At 41.5% G+C, this 23,925-nt stretch overlaps 1 protein-coding gene across 1 annotated transcript in view; it reads left to right on the top strand.

The window, feature by feature from the left end:
• The first annotated feature begins 6,610 nt into the window (after nt 1-6,610).
• The window catches only part of LOC126235656 (CD63 antigen-like), a 79,097-nt gene continuing 61,782 nt past the window's right edge, over nt 6,611-23,925 (top strand). Inside the window, exon 1 of the mRNA XM_049944375.1 lies at nt 6,611-6,742. Coding sequence (XP_049800332.1) covers nt 6,680-6,742 — 63 coding nt within the window. The 5' untranslated portion in view covers nt 6,611-6,679. The remainder of the gene's footprint in view (nt 6,743-23,925) is intronic.

Below are 23,925 nucleotides of genomic sequence, written 5' to 3'. Positions count from 1 at the left end.
ATCGAAGCAGCAGACCACAGTGCGACAGCGAGTCGTTTAATGGGTGATAACGACAGCAAGAAGGAGTCTTGGGTGCGACAGTAGAGCAACCACAATTTGAAACCAGGGCTGAGGCCTTGAATGTTGGTAAACCTTTGTGCGAGTTTGAATATCTCTAATGTTACCTTCATAGTCTTCTCGCAATATACATGGTGTTACAAAAAGGTACGGCCAAACTTTCAGGAAACATTCCTCACACACAAATAAGGAAAAGATGTTATGTGGACATGTGTCCGGAAACGCTTAATTTCCATGTTAGAGCTCATTTTAGTTTCGTCAGTATGTACTGTACTTCCTCGATTCACCGCCAGTTGGCCCAAATGAAGGAAGGTAATGTTGACTTCGGTGCTTGTGTTGACATGCGACTCATTGCTCTACAGTACTAGCATCAAGCATATCAGTACGTAGCATCAACAAGTTAGTGTTCATCACGAACGTGGTTTTGCAGTCAGTGCAATGTTTACAATTGCGGAGTTAGCAGATGCCCATTTGATGTATGGATTAGCACGGGGCAATAGCCGTGGCGCGGTACGTTTGTATCGAGACAGATTTCCAGAACGAAGGTGTCCCGACAGGAAGACGTTCGAAGCAATTGATCGGCGTCTTAGGGAGCACGAAACATTCCAGCCTATGACTCGCGACTGGGGAAGACTTAGAACGACGAGGACACCTGCAATGGACGAGGCAATTCTTCGTGCAGTTGACGATAACCCTAATGTCAGCGTCAGAGAAGTTGCTGCTGTACAAGGTAACGTTGACCACGTCACTGTATGGAGAGTGCTACGGGAGAACCAGTTGTTTCCGTACCATGTACAGCGTGTGCAGGCACTATCAGCAGCTGATTGGCCTCCACGGGTACACTTCTGCGAATGGTTCATCCAACAATGTGTCAATCCTCATTTCACTGAAAATGTTCTCTTTACGGATGAGGCTTCATTCCAACGTGATCAAATTGTAAATTTTCACAATGAACATGTGTGGGCTGACGAGAATCCGCACACAATTGTGCAATCACGTCATCAACACAGATTCTCTGTGAACGTTTGGGCAGGCATTGTCGGTAATGTCTTGATTGGACCCCATGTTCTTCCACCTAAGCTCAATGGAGCACGTTATCACGATTTCATACGGGATACTCTACCTGTGCTGCTAGAACATGTGCCTTTACAAGTACGACACAACATGTGGTTCATGCACGCTGGAGCTCCTGCACATTTCAGTCGAAGTGTTCGTACGCTTCTCAACAACAGATTCGGTGACCGATGTATTGGTAGAAGCTGACCAATTCCATGGCCTCCACGCTCTCCTGACCTCAACCCTCTTGACTTTCGTTTATGGGAGCATTTGAAAGCTCTTGTCTACGCAACCCCGGTACCAAATGTAGAGACTCTTCGTTCTCGTATTGTGGACGGCTGTGATACAATACGCCATTCTCCAGGGCTGCATCAGCGCAACAGGGATTCCATGCGACGGAAGGTGGATGCATGTATCCTTGCTAACGGAGGACATTATGAACATTTCCTGTAACGAAGTGTTTGAAGTCACGCTGGTACGTTGTGCTGCTGTGTGTTTCCATTCCATGATTAATGTGATTTGAAGGGAAGTAATAACATGAGCTCTAACATGGAAAGTAAGCGTTTCCGGACACATGTCCATATAACATATTTCTTTCTTTGTGTGTGAGGAATGTTTCCTGAAAGTTTGGCCGTACCTTTTTGCAACACCCTGTATAAGTAGGAGAATTTTAACAGTAAACCAGATTGTAATGTCTTTATGAGCGTGTGTTAAATGAGTGCCTCTGTGATGATTTCACGTTTACTAAACGATACTGTGACGGAACACACTGCACTTATTTTATCAGTCACATACGGTAAAGGCCCCCGACTGACAAGAGATATTCCATCGTGGGTGGACTACACGAGGATTCTTCCAAAGCATCTCAGTCTGGCAGCTGCCTTTGGCGTGCTACGATTAGTTTTATGTGGTCGTTGCACTTTAAATAGCTCGGCATGTGCATTCCTGCTTTCGGTGATTGTTCAGCAATCAGGTAATTGAGGGCCCACTGCTAATCCCTGCACCAATCGACTGCTGAAGGAGATAAAGAAGTATGGCACTGAAAGTAGCTGATGAGATTTGCCATGTTGGTAGCAAAATAACTGATAAAGGCCGAAGTACAGAGCCAGTGGTGGCTGTTGTGTAAGAGCACAAGAGCACATGAACACCCTAACTTTTGATACCTTGAAGTTTCTTTTTGGTAATTTTTCTTTAAATGCTGTTAAATGTAATGTAGATGCAGTTATCTGAAATACACTGTACTAAATCTACCGCGCTGTGCTACATCGCTCCTCTAGATCCGATGAAACTTGGCATCAGGGTCGCGAGCACACCTTCACTTGTACACGTTTTAAGGAGCTTCTGCGCATGCGCAGATTGTGTGACGTAATTGCCTTACTGCCAAATATATACAGATTTAATAAATATTGCGCACTGTGTAAGTGGGCTGCTTCTGTGTTGGCAGTGCTGTGTAGCGCTTTGCATTAGATCTCTGACTGCGCTTTCTTTGTAAGTGACTCTGTGGCTGGTTGGACTCGTTGAAAGAAGTTAATCGCCAGTAGTGTTGGGCAGTTGGAAATCAGTGGCCAGCAGTGATGGAAGTACTGTTGATCAGTTGGAGGTGAACAGCCAGCAGTGATGGATGTTAGATGTGAGAAGTTACCATTGATGAAGGGTAGAGGTCTGAAGTGTTAGCGAAGGCTAACGATCTGGAAGTATCCGACTTGGAGATTGAAAATTATTCATGATTAGATATCTTTGTATTGGATGTCACATTAAAAATATATTATTTGGTTTGCAACAAAATCTTTCCTTTGCTAACCACATGCCTATTAGCAGTCAGTGGCTTTAGTAGTTAGAATCTTTTATTTAGCAGGCAGCATTGACGCTCGCCGTATTGCAGTTGTTCGCGTAATGAAGATTTTTGTGAGGGAATTGCTTAATGAAATATATAGTTTACTGTTAAGATTTCTTTTTAGTCAGGGCCATTCTTTTGAATTAATTACTTGAAGTCAGGTTGTAATTTTTTTGAGCAGTCAGATTGCTTTGCGCTAGAATATTGTGGGTCAGTGTTGACATGATAAGAGGAAGTAAAGAGAAAGTAGGCTTAGTACGTTCAGTTTTACTCAGTTGTTTCAGAATTACATAACGTAGAAGCTTCAACTACTCATTTCATTCAGCAATAGAAGCAGATAAGAAATTTTAATAAAGAAGTGTCAACTGTTCATGGTGTGGACTGCTAGCCCTTACCACCCAGTTACAAGTTTATGTCAACACCACCAGATGGTAGCACATTGCAGCAGATGTTTAACCAAGTTCGCTTGGCATACATCCTGGTAGGCGGTAGCACACCGCACAGGTATGCCAATTAGATCGGACATCAGTATATGTTATAGTTCTACTGATAAAAAAAACCCTATTTTTTGGGACTCTGAATGAAATATATTATATTAAGTTTTGTATTTTACCATACAGTAATCTATTTGAGGGCTGAGGACCATAAACCACATCATCGTCGATTGTGAGACTGTAGCATTATTCAGGCTTCTGCCATCTGTTGATCTTATGGTGGGTGAGGTTTATCTGTACTGTAGGCCCACATTGTACGTCTATCTGAACAATCACGAAAAGCTGTCTCACTGGTTTCTCTGATATTCATTTTTTAATATGAGGGCTTGAACACGCTGTGCTTTTCGCCCTTATGGCTCTTAGCGCCTCATTTGTGCTCTAGACAAGAGACCTTTGTTGGTAGATAGTACTACTTGAATTTAATAATTTCCACAAATGGATGTTTGTGGTTGGAGTTGGTTGTTTACGGTGCAGGAATCAGGTTCCCTGTGCAGTGTCAACATGAGCTATGTTGAACCTGTATTAAGCGCTAACAGGAAAGAAAATCACTAGGTAAGTTAGCCGCAAAGGAAGTAGGGCCTCCCTGACCAGATCCGTTGTCTGAGAAAGTGGTGAAATGAAATAAGCGTGACTGCAAGTGAACATTTAACAAAGAAGTGTATAATAAGCGTAAGTTGTTGTGTCGGTTCAACGTAAGAATGCCTGTTTTCAGCCCGGAAGTTAATTCGTCAACGAATACATGAATTAGGGATCCTGTATATTTGTCTGAAAAAATAAAAAAGCACGAAAACTCCTACTTGCTCAAGCATAACTGTTATACAGCAGATGCTATTAATTTCGCACTCACACATTTATCTGATTTTAAAAATTGTGAACACCCAGAATGTATACCTACGAGCCGGCACTGTACAGAGGATATAAACTGCAGATCGGCTATAGCACGAAAAGTGTTTCTAAAAAGGAGTCTGTTAACATCTAATATAAATTAACTATTATATGAATGCATGGTGTCCGAAATAACAGCCACCACGCATTCGTATGATTGATTCGCCTCGATAAGCCATAAATCCACCACCGTCACTGCGGATGCACAATTAAGTTCGATCTCTTAAGGGACTCTCAAAGTAGCGAGCATGGAGGACACGAACAGGGGCTGCAGATAGGTGGTGCTCGCTCGGTGGGATTGTGGGTCGGCCGGGAGGCAGACAGCGTAATTGCGCTAAACGCCGTGGTTAATGCAACTGCTTAGTACGAAAGAGATCCCGGCTTCGACTCCCAGTACACCACAAATTTTCACTTGTAGCTGCTTATTCCGCCTAGAGTCCCGATGTAGCTGACATCAATAATTCCTTTCCTTTACTTTCTCCCTCTTCCGCCTTCAATTTACTTAATTTAAATGTAGCTATTAGGAAGAAATTTACGGAGGAGTCTATACTGCAGCCCTGTAGACAAGTGAAACGTGGGCGGTAAGCAGTTCAGGCAAAAAGTAAATAGAAACCTTTCAAATGTGATGCTACAGAAGGATGATGAGATGAGCAAATTGAAAAAAAAAATTGTGCGGAGGTACTGAATTGAATTGGGGAAAAATTAATTTATTATATCATTTGACAAAAATAATGGATCGGCTGAGAGGAATCATCCGGTCGCATCAGGGAATCGTATGGGGTTAATACAGAGCAGAGGGACCAAGGATAGACAACAGCAAGTTCAAGTGGATGTAGGTTGCAGGAGTTATGCACAGATGAACAGGCTTGCAAACAACGTGGAGAGATGCATGAAACCAGCATTCGGGCTGAAAACCATGCCAACACGAGAGTACAATTTAGTCACTCACTGCGTAAAAGGAAGAAAATGATACCCATTTGTTCACGTTTACTGACTTGTTCCTGGTCCATACCGTACTACTCACCGCTTTCGAAGATGCTTTGTGGTTGTCAAGGAACGGAACAGAGCTTCAGAACAACTTTCATACCGTAATCGTGCTAATTAAACGATTGTGTTGCCCTGATGTACTAAGGCTGCATACCTCACTTACTATTGGAACGTCTGTAATTGCCTGTTAACCTAAGTTACCGAGTGAAGCACACGAAGAAAGAATAGGAGTAATTTTGTTGATGGATGACGAACCCTTCTATTGTTATATCAACAAGCTGTATTTGTATGTATTGTGTTCATGCACAGGTAAAATAGTTTAATCTAGTCATTTAATAGATAAGAACCGGGTACGTATGGCCCTCTTGTTTTCAAATAATAATTGAAATGTTAAATGGGTAGTAATGAAACTGGTGTAAGGGGTGTTTACAATAGTGCCACTAACAGTGAACCAGCAGTAAAGCATGTATAGCAACGCAAAGGAACTAACAAGCTTCTTATCCTTCAGCGAACGCCACATAAGGGAAAACTCCACGTTAAAGGTCACAGTTCAACGTCCTATCGACAGCGGGTTCGCTGGAAATGGCCGTTACGGACAAGTAACATGTGAAGCAGAAGCAATCATTTCTGCTTTTATACGCAAATTATATTTTCCATAGACTACCATATAGTTATTTTTAGCTCCATCAAACGTCAAATACATGTAGATATTTTGTTTGTTTTTGCTCTTTGGAGTTACTGATATAAGTCATTAACATATTCTCCTATTCACAATATAAGTGGCAATTGTTTTGCTTCTTACAATCATACAGCAAAAGGAGAATGAATTCATTACATGTTCTGTCGCTTCTGTGTGTTGATGCCTGCATTAGTTCAAGACTATATTGTTATCCGCGAGTGGAACCATCCATAGTTTATGTAAACTGTAGGAACTTTTTACTATTCACCACAAACAGTGTTCTACGGTGTAATGGAGTGAAAAATTGTTATACGAACTAATTCACTATTTATTCAAATGTGTTAGAAACAGTTCAGTACTCAGAAGGATTGCAGTTCCGTTCAGATAAGAAGATTTTGTTCTCTTTTATTGATCAAATCATATTTTTGTTTTCTGTAGCGTTAGGTTCGACAGGTATTGTCCTACACAGTAGTGTCGGCCGATGAATATTTGCACTTCTGCGCGCCTACTTTGCTTCGCTCGTTGCCCTGGCAACCACTCGATTCAGCCAATGAGCGCCCAGCAGGAGAGATAATATCGTTTGAAACGGGGCGCGATCGAAGACAGGGCAAATGCTCGCCTCGCGGCTCCTAAACCAGTTCTGTAATTCGGTTTCTGCAGCGAACATTGTCTGGAGGGCGCATCAACATGCAGTCGTGTGGAATGGAAGTCATTAAGTACCTTCTCTTCTTCTTCAACCTGTTGTTTACGGTCAGTGTGAATAATCTCTTCTGTTCTTAATACATTCTGATCTGAATGAAATAAGCATGTTTCAGATAGAACCTGTGATTGAGGAAGGTGACTTGTTTCTATTCTATTTTACCCTACTTTTTTTGTAGATCTCACTTGTATTCGTAGACAGGATGCTCTGAAGTTTTAAAAACACCAGTTAAGAGATTGATTCGAATCTCACCCACTTGCTAGGCATTGTTGTAGCATTTCACAGTAGTTGACCACATAAAAAAAATTAATGGGAAAGAGGTTCTGTTCTTTGCTTACAGTTTATGATTTTAGTTATTTCTATGCGAGCTCTGCTTGCATGATTTTTCAATTAAAAAATTACTTTCGTGTTGGCTTTAGTTGATTCCGACTTGCGGACCTACCTACAGAAACTTCTATCTACAAATACATTGTCAGAAGGAAATATTATTCTAATATTATTCTTCAAACTCTCCTTTTCAGTTCCTTTCAATGCTTACTGTATTAGCTAACACAATGGTTTCACTATTATTTGTAGCTTATGTTTGTTTCACCTCAAAGTAGCTACTTTTAGATTGTATTTACCCGTGCACAGTATTCTTTCTGAGATTGTTTTATATTTAGACATGCAATAAATAACGGAAGATGTCTTTGCAGTGTTTCGCTGTATAGAAGACTTTGGAAAACACAATGACTCACACGAGAGCAGAACATACGAATAAACATCCAGTTTATGTCCTGGGAGTGTTTAGATCCAGTGCCGGTTTGACTACTGTTTATTAAGTCGCTGTTAGTGTAGGCAGCTGTGAAGTGACCAATAGTAGCAGCTACGATAAATTAAATTTATTGATTCTCACTTTCGTAATAAGCAGTGTCAGGTGCTTCTGCAGTTCAGTTAAGTACAGGTGAAGTACTACAGACAGAAAGTCATATCACGCAGCAGTCATGAAAAACATAATAGCAAGGCTTTCTCTAATCTTCCCACAATAAGACGTGTTATTCCATGACTAAACGAATGCCAATGAGTCACTAGAATCAGTCACATCCATCAAATATCTGGGAGTAAATGTACTGAGCAATTTAATGTGGAACTACCATACAAAATTAATCGTAGTAAAGGCAGGTACCAGAGCGAAAAATCATTACAGAAATCCTAAGGAAGTGCAGTACACCCAAGAAGGGGAGGTAGCTTGTCCCTCTAGGACCCATAACAGATACGATAGATAAAGAGGATCCAAAGAAAAGCGGCTCGTTTCTTCACAGGTTCGTTGAACGATTACAGAAGCGTCTCGGAGACGCTAATACAACTCCAGTGACATAAGCTACAAGAGAGGCGTGGAGCATCACGGCGTGGCTTACTGCCGAAATTCTGAAAGCGTAAATTCATAGAACAGCCAAAAATACACTTATTCCTTCCACGTTTACCTAGCGAAATGACCATGAAGGCAAATCTGGTGACACTGGAACTGACGCGAAGGCTTACCAACAATTGTTCTTCCCGCCCATCGTTCGGGACTGGAAGAGAACGGAGGGGAAGGGGGAGAAATCTCACTGAATTTTTTACGTCACCATAACATAAACATGGTTGTTCTTCTTATTAGAGAAGTTTATTCGCAGAGGTAACCGAAAATACACAATGGTTACTGGTTTCGGTGAAATTAAATCACCATCTTCAGATAATTTGTACAGAAATTTTTTTTTTACACAGCCAATCGATTTCGACGAATGTTAATATTAATTGAACACATCTTATACAGGGTGATCCATTGATAAAGACCGGGCCCGATATCTCATGAAGTAAGCTTCAAACGAAAAAACTACAAAGAACGAAACACGTCTAGCTTGAAGGGGGAAACCAGATGGCGCTATGGTTGGCCCGATAGATGGCGCTGCCATAGGTCAAACGGATATCAACTTCGTTTTTTTAAATAGGAACCCCCATTTTTATTATATATCCGTATAGTACGTAAAGAAACATGAATGTTTTAGTTGGACCACTTTTTTCGCTTTGTGATAGATGGCGCTGTGATAGTCACAAACGTGTAAGTACGTGGTATCACGTAACATTCCGCCAGTGCGGACGGTATTTGCTTCGTGATACATTACCCGTGTTAAAATGGACCGTTTACCAATTGCGGAAAAGGTCGATATCGTGTTGATGTATGGCTATAGTGATCAAAATGCCCAACGGGCGTGTGCTATGTATGCTGCTCGGTATCCTGGATGACATCATCCAAGTGTCCGGACCGTTCGCCGGATAGTTACGTTATTTAAGGAAACAGGAAGTGTTCAGCCACATGTGAAACATCAGCCACGACTTGCAACAAATGATGATGCCCAAGTAGGTGTTTTAGCTGCTGTCGCGGCTAATCCGCACATCAGTAGCAGACAAACTGCGCGAGGATCGGGAATCTCAGGAGCGTCCGTGTTGAGAATGCTACATCAACATCGTTTGCACCCGCACCATATTTCTATGCACTAGGAATTGCATGGCGACGACTTTGAACGTCGTGTACAGTTCTGCCACTGGGCACAAGAGAAATTACGGGACGATGACAGATTTTTTTCAAGTGTTCTATTTAGCGACGAAGCGTCATTCACCAACAGCGGTAACGTAAACCCGCATAATATGCACTTTTGGGCAACGGAAAATTCACGATGGCTGCGACAAGTGGAACATCAGCGACCTTGGCGGGTTAATGTATGATGCAGCATTATGGGAGGAAGGATAATTGGCCTCCATTTTATCGATGTCAATCTAAATGATGCAATGTATGCTGATTTCCTACGTAATGTTCTACCGATGTTACTACAAGATGTTTCACTACATGACAGAATGGCGATGTACTTCCAACATGATGGATGTCCAGCACATAGCTCGCGTGTGGTTGAAGCGGTATTGAATAGCATATGTCATGACAGGTGGATTGGTCGTCGAAGCACCATACCATGACCCGCACGTTCACCGGATCTGACGTCCCCGGATTTCTTTCTGTGGGGAAAGTTGAAGGATATTTGCTATCGTGATCCACCGTCAACGCCTGACAACATGCGTTAGCGCATTGTCAATGCATGTGCGAACATTACGGAAGGCGAACTACTCGCTGTTGAGAGGAATATCGTTAACACGTATTACCAAATGCATTGAGGTTGACGGACATCGTTTTGAGCATTTATTGCATTAATGTGGCATTTACAGGTAATCACGCTGTAACAGCATGCGTTCTCAGAAATGGTAAGTTCACAAAGGTACATGTATCATATTGGAACAACCAAAATAAAATGCTCAAACGTACCTACGTTCTGTATTTTAATTTAAAAAACCTACCTGTTACCAACTATTCGTCTAAAATTGTGAGCCATATGTTTGTGACTATTACAGCGCCATGTATCACAAAGCGAAAAAAGTTGTCCAACTAAAACATTCATATTTCTTTACGTACTACACGAATATGTAATAAAAATGGGGGTTCCTATTTTAAAAAAAACGCAGTTGATGTACAGTCGTGGACAAAACGAGCGAGACCCCTCGCCTTTTCGTTATGCTGATCCGCACGGCTTTAAGGTCTGCTACACAGCATAACAGGCAAGGCGACGAAGTGCTACCAACATACTATGCGCAGGCGTGAAATTGACAAACTATCTGAACTTTTTTAGACTGTATTCCATAATTTCTAAGACTATATTAATGCTAATTAGTGTGTTAAATACAACACGTAAACATAAGACAGAACTGAAAGAAACGCTAATTTGTATGAAACGGACGAATAAAAATGAATTTCAGCTTATCCAGATAACAGACAAAGAACCCCAGACCGTTACGAATTAGCAAAATATTATCCGCATTCGCCCGCGAAACGGTCTGTGTCAACGTTCAGACCAGTCATACTGGATTACCATTGCTGACCTACCATGAAAGTGTGCAAATTTAGCAATGCGTGAAGATTCATAACGAAATTCACTTAAACATCATTCAGTGCCACACTTAAGTCAATTCCATTATTGACAGAAGCGGAAAAAGGAGGCAGTATCATGTATGAAATTCTACAAGAGTGTCATATTGACATCCACAGAGCGCCAGTACAGAATAAAGGTAGCGATAAATCGTATTGGGTGCGCGAGAATTTCTTAAAATTGCTTTACTGATATTCTACCTGCCTCCATAGAGATTAGAACCGAAAACAAACCAGACCTTCCTTTCACTATGCTAGCAGACAACCTAGGCCAACAGCCCTCTATTATTACCCCAGACATGAACAAGCCGGCAATTTCGCAATAAAAATCTGCAGTTTCTGTTGCATAGAGCTTTCTGGACTCAAAAACATGAAATTTCTTCCTTTATGTCACCACTTATGCGACAATCATTCGGGATGATTATCGAAATAACAAATTACTGTTATTAGAGAGTAAATTTTGTAGGATAATTCTGCACCACCCCAGGAAATAAACGGCTACATAGCTGCCAAAAGTATTCTGCATTGTTTCGAATTCTCCACTAGACTCGCCACAGCCAGAAAACGTTCATTAGCAGAAGTGTTTCTTAAGCTAGCTAGCAATGAGAATGTTCGTACTTCTAAAACGCGGTGGCATTAATACTGGGATGTGAATTACCACGTGTATAGGCAAATACATTCTATTTGCATTCCTGTAAACGTGATTTGGATCGAAAACGTAGCTACGACTAATATGCTTATGTATCGACAGCAACTAGAACATTTCGAATAAAGAGTAGCGGGTGTTATTTATGCGGCCCTCATCTTCAGTGTTTTCGTTGTTAGGATTTCGTCACCTAAACCGGTAAAAACGGAACCCTACTAGTCTCACTTTCTTGACCGTCTATCGGTCTACCCAACCCTTAAAACCCGTTTACCTCCAGAACGGGTGGACATAATAAGCGGAAATGTATCGCACTTCTTGCTGTAACCGGTCCCTTGCTGGTGTAAAAAAGTGAGCTTCTATGTCAACGCAATCAAAAGATACGACGGTTTATGTAAAGAAAATTTACGCGAAAGGTCAAAAAATGGCTTCAAGAACTATGCGACCTAACTGCTTAGGTCATCAGCCCCTAGACCTAGAACTACTTAAACCTAGCTAGCCTAAGGGCATCACAGACATCTATGCCCGAGGTAGAATTCCAACCTGCGACTGAAGCAGCCGTGCGGTTCGTCACTGAAGCGCCTGGAACCGCTCGGCCACCGCAACGCGGCGAAACCCTACTCACCTCATGTATACTGATAATATATACTGTCTAGTGAGGATAAACTGTATTCTCCAGCAACTCAGATCGTTTGCTCACGGAACTTTTACGAAGCTACATTCAAACTTTGTCGAAGTCGTCTGCAATATCCATTACAAACACCCTAGGAACTTCGTATGCGATATCCACTTCTGAATACGCTGGCAGATAATGCAGTACTATAACAAGTAGGTGGGAACTTATTGTTATTGGTCCATGCATGACACTTTATTTCAATATCACTTTAACGCGCCTAGGTGTTCGTATATGGCTGAAATTAATGAACAAAAAGTAAATAAACAGTAAACAACTTCGATGTTCAGATCAAGTGAAAGTCACATGTCGTAATTACAACATAATTTCGTTGTTACATCTACATGACTACATCAACAGGATTTCTTTGCAATCCGGACTTACGTGCCTGGCAGAAGGTTCGGATTATTTCTCTACCGTCCCACTCATTAACAGTGTGCGGGAAAAGGGACTACTTAAATCTTTTCTTGCGAGCCTTGAATTACATTATTACTATGGTTTCTTCTTGTGTAAGTACCCTAGGAAATAATGTTTTGGCATTCAGAACATATGGTGGTGATTGAAATTTCGTGAAAAGATCTCGTGGCAACGAAAAACGCATATGTTTTCATGAATGTTACCCCAACTCGATTATCAAATCTGGGATCCTCTCTCCCCTATTTCGTGACATTACAAAGCGTGCTACCGTTCCTTGGACGTTTTTGCGTGCACAGTCAATCACGTCTGTCAAGGATATTATAGCAGTGGACGGACAAACGTAGTGTAGGCAGTGTTTTCAGTTGGCCTGTTGCGTATTCTTAGTGTGCGGCCAATAAAACGCAGTCATTCGTTTGCCTTCCCCACAAAAGTATGTTTTCGATCTTTCCAGTTTAAGTTTTACTGGGTACTGAGATGAACTGACAGTGCTTCGACTTGTGTTTTGTCATGTAACCGAAAGTTAATTATTGTTATTGGACGCAGCTTTCGTGTTTAATGTATTCCTCAGTCAACAACAGTAGACTCCTCGTACACCACACATAACTGTTTCAAAGTATTAAATTGTTACTGATCTTACCATGTTGCAGTGGTCATCTTAACTTGCCGTTTTGAAAAAAAGGAAAATATTTTAGCGAAATGTAGCAACTAAGAAGCGGAGTATCCAAACAAACAAACGTTTCCGGTTTAAGTAGTTGCAGTAGGTCTACTACACAGTAACGTAAATTAGGAGCAAAGTCCATAAGTAGATCCTCATCAGGAAAACCAGCCCTCATAATGCAAAGTGCAACTACAACAAAGAAAGTTTCCAAACATGTCAATGAGTAGTCGAGGAAAGTGGACGCATTCTGTCTACTGAATCCCAACGCACGCAATTTACGAGGGGGCACGCCAAGTGTCAGACCCCGATCTTGCTTTTAACTACGCTCATTGAAAGAGGGGACAAAATAAGCTTAAACTCTACCGCTTCTGAGAAAACGACGGTCAAAGTGTTCAATGCGTTGTTGCTATAGTGTAGATACCGCTTAGCGGTTAAGGATTCAACTGAAGCGGTGGCTCTGCGGCTACCATAGCGACTTCGGAACTTTGCGCTGCGAGTTCGAAACCCGGTTTTTCCTTTTTTCCCCCCTCACTCTCTGAATTATCTACGAATGTTTATTCCAATTTATGATGAAACACTGTTGTCGTTATTCGTCAGTTAATTTACTGTGTAAAGAAATAAGTTAAAAAGGGAACACACAGTGCGTAGTGGGGCGATCACTCTGTTGTAGAAATAATTCAGAAGCCAAGATCGCTTAAATACTGTCTACTGGATAACCGGTTTCAACACACTAAAGGTGCCATTATCGGATCTAAATGTAGATTAACATTGATAAACCATTTGGATATAACGATACATGAGGCAGACGAGATGATTTTATATCAGCTTGTCTCATTCGTTTATTATTTTTTTAATTCATTAATTACACATAAAGTTAATTGTCGAGTAATGACAACATTATTTCAACATAAATTAGAAAAAAAACATTCGAAGATAATTCTGATAGAGAGGCAGGAAAATAAAATAATTAAAAAACCCAATATGGTCTCGAACACGGGAATCAATGCTAAGAAGGAACGACGGTAGCCACTGAGCCACCGCTTCAATTGCGTTCTCGGCTGCAGAAGGTATCTACACTAGAGCAACAGCGCGTTGATAACTTTGGCCGTCGTTTTCTCGGAAACGGTCGAGTGTCTGCAGATAAGCCGAAACACAAGTTCGCTTATTTTGTCCTCTCCTTCACTGACAAGGGGAGGCCGCCAATTGTGAAATTCAGATTCGATTCATACTGCGCATAATAAAAGCTCATGGCCAGAGGTGTAATGTGGCAAAGCACCAAGATGCACTTCTCAGCCGTTGTCGAGAAAATCGACAGTTAGAAGAAACCGCTGCGGTGAAATACTCTCTACGATTCATAATTTTCTACAGCGTCGTGGCGCAGCGGTAAGCGCTCGAGTTCGTAATCCGAAGGTCGGCGGATCGAATCTCGCTCCATGCAACTTTTTTTTTTTAGTATTTGTTTTTTGTAATTCAAATGTGTGTATAAACACACACACACACACACACACACACACACACACACACACATATATATATATATATATATATATATATATATATATATATATATAATTCCCGGCAACAGGTTGCAACAATTATGCATATAATAAGTTGTTGAAAGTCGTTTGTCGTGGAAAAACTGGCGACTTCGAACATCATTATGTTTTCCGCAAACAAATTTGTATTTCACAAATGTTATTAATTGTCTTCATAATGTTAACCACGTATAGTTAGCGGAAGACGTAGAAACGATATTCCGAAACGAATACGTATAGCGTATGTCAAACGTTCGAATTAGAATAGAAACCCCACGAACACAAATTTGCTGTGGCAGGTATGAAATATAAACTCCGTTAATCGCTCGTTACACTTGAAGGACAGATGTTGAATGGGCCGAAACGAGCCGCCGCATAACAGCGTAGTTGCCTGCTAACTTCGAAAGAAGGTAGATGCGGTCCCTAGCACAACTTATAACACCGTCGAAAATCAGTGCGGACGTGAGAGCTTTGGTACACCCTGTTAAACAAACGGTAAAATGGAGGCGGTACAATTGGAGAGCGATCCGCCTTCACCAACATGCATAAGCAATTCATTAATAGTTTATATATATATATATATATATATATATATATATATATATATATATATATATATATATTTGAATTACAAAAAAATAATAATAATAAAAAATGTTGCATGGCGTGAGATTCGATCCGGCGACCTTCGGATTACGAACTCGAGCGCTTACCGCTGCGCCACGACGCTGTAGAAAATTATTAATCGTAGAGAGTATTTCACCGCAACGGTTTCTTCTAACTGTCGATTTTCTCGACAACAGCTGAGAAGTGCATCTTGGTGCTTTGCCACATTAGACCTCTGGCCATGAGCTTTTATTATGCGCAGTATGAATCGAATCTGAATTTCACATTTGGCGGCCTCCCCTTGTGAGCAAAGTTTCGGGACAATCAGCCTATGACACTTGGCGAGTTCCCCTCGCTCGTCGAGTCGCTTCTTACGCCCGGCTAGAATTGTGTATGCCTCCGAGTAAACTGCGCCACCTGGAAACACGGCGAGCGGGGATAAACACGTTTTCCTTCTTATAAGGCAACCCTCTACAGATAAATTTCATGAAGTGTTCTTCAGGTTGCCTCAGATATTTCAGAAATGTTTCTTGCCTCAGGCCTGCCGCATATGCAAAACGTAAACATTTCATTTCATGTAATATTTATCAGGATAAGACATGACAAGAGTGGACCAGTCCCTTCTGAGAAAAATTAGAGATTTTAAGTTGCTCCACTATGTAATGACACGGGTATGGGCTTGCGATCTGTCTTTTATGCCATCGATTTCCGTGTTACACATACTTGGCCACTGCGTTGTGGCTGCCATCGTGGAGGAGGCAGTCTGTTTCCTGCCAGCGCTGTTTCCGCAGCCAATATTAACCGCGACGAATCATTCAGTCAACGCTAAATGGCCCATCTGGCTGAGGCAGACAAGGGCGCTATAATAGAACTCCATGCAGAGGGATCTTCAAATGCCGACATAGCAAGAACTATGGGTCTTCACAAGTCGACGGTAGCCAGGTGGATCAGACGAAAGGAAGAGAGTGGTAACTTGAATGGGAGGCCTCATGGCCGTCGCCGCAAAACAACAGCAGCTCAGGATCAGCAGATACGCCGTTTCAGTGAGAACCACCCATTTGTCAACGCACGACAAATTCAGCAAACTTTGGGTCTCAATGTTAGCAGTAAGACCGTCACTCCTCGTGTAAGGGAAGGTGGACTGAGAGCAAGAAGCGCTGCTGTGAAAGAGACATTGACTGTTTCCCAAAGAGAAGCTTGCCTTGCTTTTGCTACTGAAAATGGCGACAAACCTCTCCAGTTTTGGAGGCGAGTGATTTTCACGCACCAAAAAGTTTTCTCTACGGCATCATCCGGAAAAGTACTAGTTTACCGGCCTAAATGTGCTAGGTATAATCGAAAATATATTTACAGTTGCCGAAGGAGTGGCAGGTTGTCGGTGCCGGCCGGTGTGGCCGTGCGGTTCGAGGCGCTTCAGTCTGGAACCGCGTGACCGCTACGGTCGCAGGTTCGAATCCTGCCTCGCGCATGGATGTGTGTGATGTCCTTAGGTTAGTTAGGTTTAAGTAGTTCTACGTTCTAGGGGACTGATGACCACAGATGTTAAGTCCCACAGTGCTCAGAGCCATTTGTAGTCGGTAACGGTATGGGCGTGGATATCGGCCGAAGGGTGTGGGCTCCTGTGGGAAGTGGAAGGAAGATTCGATGCGCGCAATTACATATCAATTCTGGAGAACGTGATGTTGCCTGCTGTGGCAGCAAGATTTGGCGATGATCAGATCATGTTCCAACAAGATCGCTCGTCTATTCATATGGCACGTGTGGTTAAGAGGCGGGTCGACGACCATAGTAATATTACTGTAACGGAATGGCCACCTAAAGGAGCTGACACGAATCCCATTGAGAATATCTGGGCAGAAATGGTCAGAGTAATACGAGAAAAGGGCAGTCACCGTCGACTCGCCGACAGCTTTCTGATGTGATTCATGACGCTTGGAATGAGTTACTTGAATCTCCTAGTTATGTGGCTCGAGTTGTGGCCTCAATGCCCAACAGACTTCGAGCTGTTGTGGAAGCCAAAGGAGGCTTCACCAATCAGCTGTTTCAAGCTTTGTTTCTTTCTTCTTCGTCTTTTTTTTTTTTTTACTTACAGACGTATATTTTATATAATTTCAAGAAAACGCAGTAAATGGAATGTGGACTGATTTTTGAGGCTTCATTTTGTGACGGCTAAACAGTGCTGCATCATGGGACCCGCTATTTGTCCACATGTGGCTGAACATCAGAGGTGTAAAAAATTTTGAGGTGCCGAAGTTCTCTGGAAGAATAACGTCTTTTAGACAAGGAGATGATTTTTAGTTCATTTCATTTTAACCATTCACACTATGATTTGACATTCTAATCTTTGATTTCATTTTATTATTATGTATCTTTTCTCCAGTGAAAGTCAACGGTAGTAAGTTTCAAGATATGAAGAATAACTGGAAGTTTCTAATTTGTGGAAAGCGTATTTGACAGTTAATATTTTCGACAAATCTGTAGTTATAGGACATATTAAGAAGCGAGTCAAAAATGGCATTGTGGAATGATCAGGTTGGTCTCTAAAGGGTAACGACGATAAAATAGCAAATATGAAACTATGGGTAACAACTATTGTTGATGGTGAGGAGCCATAATCGATATGTCACTTTTCCGTAATTGTATTTCTGAAGTTTATCGTCAATCCTAGGACTGACACCGATACTCTGTTTTACGTAAAGAATACAACCTTCAAAATTTATTTAGCAGCGCAGAATATTAAATCACAGTTTATAGATCAGGAACCTAATCCAACTGCCTTTAATTTTATTTTCACGGATGACATTGAGACAGTAAATAACAAGAGAAATAAGAAAACTCTCAGAATCAATATAGAGAATTCAAGTATCATGTGAATTCAAAAGTTTGCTATAATAGCGATTAATTGCTTTTTACAGACCCCTTCATGCCTACGTTTTCCGTCAGACAGACAATGTTTGAAACTAGGACTAACGAGGTAAACAATTTTTCCACAAATTGTCAAATTGGAGGTCGGAGAGCCAGTTACATAAATTACGATGACAACAAACGTTTTTCAAGTAAACTGATCACAGGAGGAATCCAACGCATTTATTGTGAGTTACATGCACAGTATGTAAACTGGCAACGCCACCAACACACAATACCACTAACAAGGGAACATCCCCATCGCACCGCCCTCAGATTTAGTTATAAGTTGATACAGGGGATAGGCCTTGAAAAACTGAACACAGATCAATCGAGAAAACAGGAAGAAGTTGTGTGGAAGTATGAAAAAATAAGCAAAATATACAAACTGAGTAGTCCATGCGCAAGATAGGCAACATCAAGGATAGGGTGAGCTCAGGAGCGCCGTGATCCCGTGGTTAGCGCACGCAGCTGCGGAACGAGAGGTCCTTCCGTCAAATTTTCCCAGGAGTGAAAAGTTTAATTTTTATTTTCAGACAATTATTATCTGTCCGTCCGTCTGTCCGACGCGAGGTAACCGCGCCGTAGTATGATGACGCTACACCTAAAAAACATCGAAAGACATGACGTCAGTCGACTATAGCGCACGGAAGAGAGAGTATTCCTGCTAATGAGGCTCCCTGGCTGGCAGTTAACTGTTCGCTACTTTGGACGAGAGTGCATTAAATACGTGCGATGCATTGCGTGGGCAATATGAATCCAGCAAATATAGCTCGTGACTCCAATAACAATGTCAATGAATATTTTCCGAACTGTAAGGCATCGGAAAGTTCCTTAAGGGATCGAACGATTGTCGAACATTTGTATGATTATTTCCTACATTTGTTGAATAACTGTACGTGTGGTGATGATTGTCTGAAAATAAAAAAAATCAAACAACTAACCCGAGGGAAGCCTTAAACCAACGACCTCTCGTTCTGCAGCTCCTCACGCTAACCACGCGACCACTGCGCTCCCGTGCTCAAGCTATCCTTGATGTTGCTTATCATGCACACGGACTACTCAGTTTGTTTGGTTTGAATATTTTTTTCATAGGTCCACACAACTTCTTCCTGTTTTTCGAATGATCTGTGTTCAGTTTTCAAGGCCTATCCACTGTGTCAACTTATAACTAAATCTGAGGAGGGTGCGATGGGGAGGTTCCCTTGTTAGCTATGAAACAACTGTAGCAAAACGGAGCATCCTCGTTATCCATGTGATGGATAAGACGACTAATTCGCAACATAAATGTCAATGTAAGCATCAGTTTCTGTTGGAACGTGCTTCCCGGACCAAATAACATACATTTCCTACGTCTTCAATGCGAATCATGTAGCAAATGTAATTTAAAGGACATAAAAATATCGAGTGAATTTACTAAAATAATTATGAACCACTTGAATTTGCATTCAACAGGCAATGTTCAGAAGTCTGGTGTAGGAGTACTGCATGCTCTAATTCGAAACAACAGAAATCAACAGAGTAACTATTATTGAACGTCATCAGGTCACTCATCGAGCATTCCTATGCAGTACTGTTACTGGTGACGTGTTATGATGCCTTTATCGTTAACTTCCTAAGAAGAAATGAAAGGCTGAGCCCCACCAAAAGACGTAAACTCGAGGAAAGAGTTGCGTGAACATATTATTTTACATCTGATAAATCCAAAAGTGTGTTTTGGGCTACGAATTCTGCCCCCAGGGTGTGTGCAACACAGCTGGAATTTGTTGCCAACAACTGAGACACCTTTCGGTCACAGTGTAAGAAAATCGAGCAACGAAACTACATCACCTGTGCTACTGCATGATAACGCACTATGTTGATTTGAGAAACAAAACTATCCAGGAGATTGATAGGAAAGTCGTCTCTCAGGCACATTTGTATTGATAGGGAAGTCCTCTCTCAAGCACTTGTCCCTCTCGTCATATATTTGTAAAATTTTACCTTTCCCACTCTAGATCGATCAACCGTCAAGGCAATTCATTTCTAGACGAAAATACTTTTAAAACTACTCTTGTTTATTGACATCGTTAGAACAAGTAGGTTTCTACAGGCGTAGAATTTGTAAACAACTTTAGCATTGTCATATCGTTTTAGATATCGTGAAAGAAAATTCTGCTGCTAATTAATTTCTCTTTGATAATTACTGTTGCGTTTAGTAAACTAATGGAAAATGCAATTAAAATATTCACTGTACTAATACAAACTAAAGTCAGCTTAATACAGAAACATCACGACGGCAGTCTATCTTAATAAAGCATTAAGTTTCTGTGAGACAATTGGGCTTATTTTAACACGAATTAGTAGGATATTACAGACTTTACACTTAGAAAAGATCTGTATTTATTTCATTTCCTGTACCATTCGTAAGTGTTATGAAAATGGGGCTTTTCATAGATAAAATTATGTATTCACAACAACAAAAAAATGTCGGCAGAAAACAAAAGTGGCATTATGAATCTGGCAGTACCGTAAGGTTTTCACTCTGACACTAAGAGTTACTGAAAGTAGCAAGAAGAATTTTGCTCGAGCGTTGTCTTACGATTCCCTTATTAAGTTTTTATCTGCCTGCTTGTAGCTGTGCTACAAAAGAATTAAAAATCTGGCTTTCAGCAAGTCTCGAAAGGCGAACAAAAGCAGCTTGCACCTGGTTACTAAGCATGTTACCTGGGGACTGGTTTTTTCTTAAAGCGGGAAGACATCCTTTTGTGGTTCAATTGGCAAATGTCAGTCAGACGTGTGACGTTAGTCTAAGCGTTTCGGTGTGTTGAATTTGTACCAATGATTTTTCTACACGTTTTTTCTGTCCCAAATAGAGTTGAAGTCTCCCATTAGTATTTTCACGTCATCTTGGTGAATTTTGCTCATGGTATTTTCGAGTGTGTACCAGAATTTTTCAACATTGTCGGAGTTTTTCTTATTTTCGATGTTGGTGGGTTCAAATGGTTCAAATGGCTCTGAGCACTATGGGACTTAACTGCTGTGGTCATCAGTCCCCTAGAACTTAGAACTAGTTAAACCTAACTAACCTAAGGACATCGCACACATCCATGCCCGAGGCAGGATGCGAACCTGCGACCGTAGCGGTCGCGCGGTTCCAGACTGTAGCGCCTAGAACCTCTCGAACACTCCGGCCGTCGATGTTGGTGGGGACACGTGCATTGATGAGTGTATATGTTTTACTGGGGCTCTGAATGACCATAGTCATAAGTCGCTTGTTGACGGGCCAGCCGCGGTGGCCGAGCGGTTCTTGGCTCTTCAGTCCGGAACCGCGCGACTGCTACGGTCGCAGGTTCGAATCCAGCCTTGGGCATGAATTTGTGTGATGTCCTTAGATTAGCTAGGTATAAGTAGTTCTAAGTTCTAGGAGACTGATGACCTCCACTGTTAAGTTCCATAGTGCTCAGAGCCATTGGAACCTTTTGATTGTCGATCGGTGTGATTTCTTTGACAGAGTTGATAGATCGGTGTTCGAGAAATGCAATGCCGAAGATTGGTACGCCTTTCGTTACCTTTTGTTGTATTCTGCTCTTGAAGATGCAATGGTTTCCCTAATGCACGGTTTCATTGTCATTTAGTCGTGGTTCTTGAAGTGCAAGGATGAGAATTTTTTGTCGGTCCATTTCTTTTGTGAGATTATTTAGTTTTCGTGTTTGGATCAAGGCATCGATGTTTACTTTTAAATGCATGTTTTTTGCTTGTAGGGAAATTTACCAGAGATCTTCGATATTCTCTGTCGTGATAACCTGGACTCCCCAGAATCCGAAAATCCAACTGCCGCCTGTCGACAGCCGGGTTGTGTACCACCTGGGATAAAGTTGACTTTGCTTGCATAGTTTACGTTTGCTTGTGTTTCATTGGTTGTGCTTGGGTGATACCAGGACCGGACAGGACCAGAGGGTGTTGAAGCCTTTGAAAGCAAATATTTTCAGCCAAGCTCATTGAGCTAACACGGTGACCAGAGTAACGGTGATTTTCACTCAGACGTGTCTGGATTTTGCGTTCAACGGATTGAGTAGCCGTTCAGGATTGTGTTAGTATTTGGTTCACCCCTAGTATTTGATTTCCTCGGTACCACCCATATGGGGGAGCGTTTCCAATATCCGCCACACGCGATTATTATTATTATTATTATTATTGTCATTATGTCTCAGCAAATCCCATATGGTGTATCTTCCCACCACTGAAATAGATGTGTATTGTTCGATTCAGTATTTCCATCACATAAATGTGGTTTATAATTACGTTACATTGCTACTAGTAGACATATTTCTCACTTTTTCTTAGACAGTTGCTACCTGTTACTCCATCATAGGAATTTATGTGCGAAGCATTGTTGAAATACAGACGTTCAAATTATCCGATTTCTGTAATTTCATTTCGATACCAGATCGTTCTAATCGGATTCAGCCAGGTAGTCTTAATGTGGATATCCGACCACGACTGTCATCATATGATAGACTGTGTAAACCACATTCTTTATCGGACTGTTGAATATAGATCACTTATCTATGACAGGACCTGAATTCTTAAACACTGTGGAAAATAATAATCCGATGTGCTTATTACAAATACGTTATTCCAATATAAATATGTGAACTAACGAGATAACAGTTTATTTACAGGAGCAGAACTAATGTTCAAATGTTCAAATGTGTGTGAAATCGTATGGGACTTAACTGCTAAGGTCATCAGTACCTAAGCTTACACACTACTTAACCTAAATCATCCTAAGGACAAACACACACACCCATGCCCGAGGGAGGACTCGAACCTCCGCCGGGATCAGCCACGCAGCTCATGACTGCAGCGCCCCTGACCGCTCGGCTAATCCCGCGCGGCTACTAAAAGTATACTCGTCCACAAAACCCATGTGGACAATTATCTGATAATCGGTCAAGCTTTGCTTTGTCGCAGCTCTTTAGGACAAAAGAATGGACAGCTCCCTGCTTTTTGCGTTTCCGATAGCGCCTACGATAAGAATCTGGTGTCATATTATGTTTCAGAGCCGTAAACTGTTTATTTTTTCACCTCATACTAAAACAAAAGCTATGATATGAGACGAGGAAATGACTTATATGCTTCTCAGGAACTTAAGTTTTTCGCGTTAATTTTCTCACTTCATTCTAAAACAAGGACGTTAATATGAGAAGAGGAAATGAAATATACGCTTCCAAGACATATTATTTCCTTGTGTGCTACTACTGCATACATGAAAGCCCTGCAGTTAATTTTTGTATGTTGGATAAATTTTGATATCACCTCACATTCCTTTGTGAGAAGGTTCCTATTTTCTTAGGATTCAAATAGAGTGGACATTTCATCACTGGTTAATATTCTCATGACTAATGACATGATACCCGTTGCAATTGCTCCATGGCACCTGTGAGTAGAGTCTCACGTTGGTTACTATAAGAACACGCAGGCAGTGATATCCGCTCACTGCAGTCAGAGCCAAGGTGATTTCTTTCTGTTTATGGCGAAGCGTCTGCTGCAGTGTCCACGCTCAGCCAACATAAACAAATCGCGGCGGCATTGGGCAGTGCTGATCGCTGCGCTTTTCGCAGGCCTCGACAACAAGAGCGCACTCTCTGCTAACGATACTATGGAGTTAATACATCTTACTTAACGTAATATGCAGGACGTGGGTTAGGTGAAAATTCAGTTTGTAACTTCCCATCGCATTAACATACTTTACAGTCATATTTGATGCCCGGTTGTCTGTCTGATGTTAATAGTATTGATTCAGATTGTGCATTAACACGAA

The sequence above is a fragment of the Schistocerca nitens genome, chromosome 1 (genome assembly GCF_023898315.1).
Source record: "Schistocerca nitens isolate TAMUIC-IGC-003100 chromosome 1, iqSchNite1.1, whole genome shotgun sequence".
Taxonomy (NCBI): Eukaryota; Metazoa; Arthropoda; class Insecta; order Orthoptera; family Acrididae; genus Schistocerca; species Schistocerca nitens.
The sequence above is the reverse complement of the archived record's forward strand: the minus strand, read 5'-3'. Positions and strand labels throughout refer to the sequence as shown.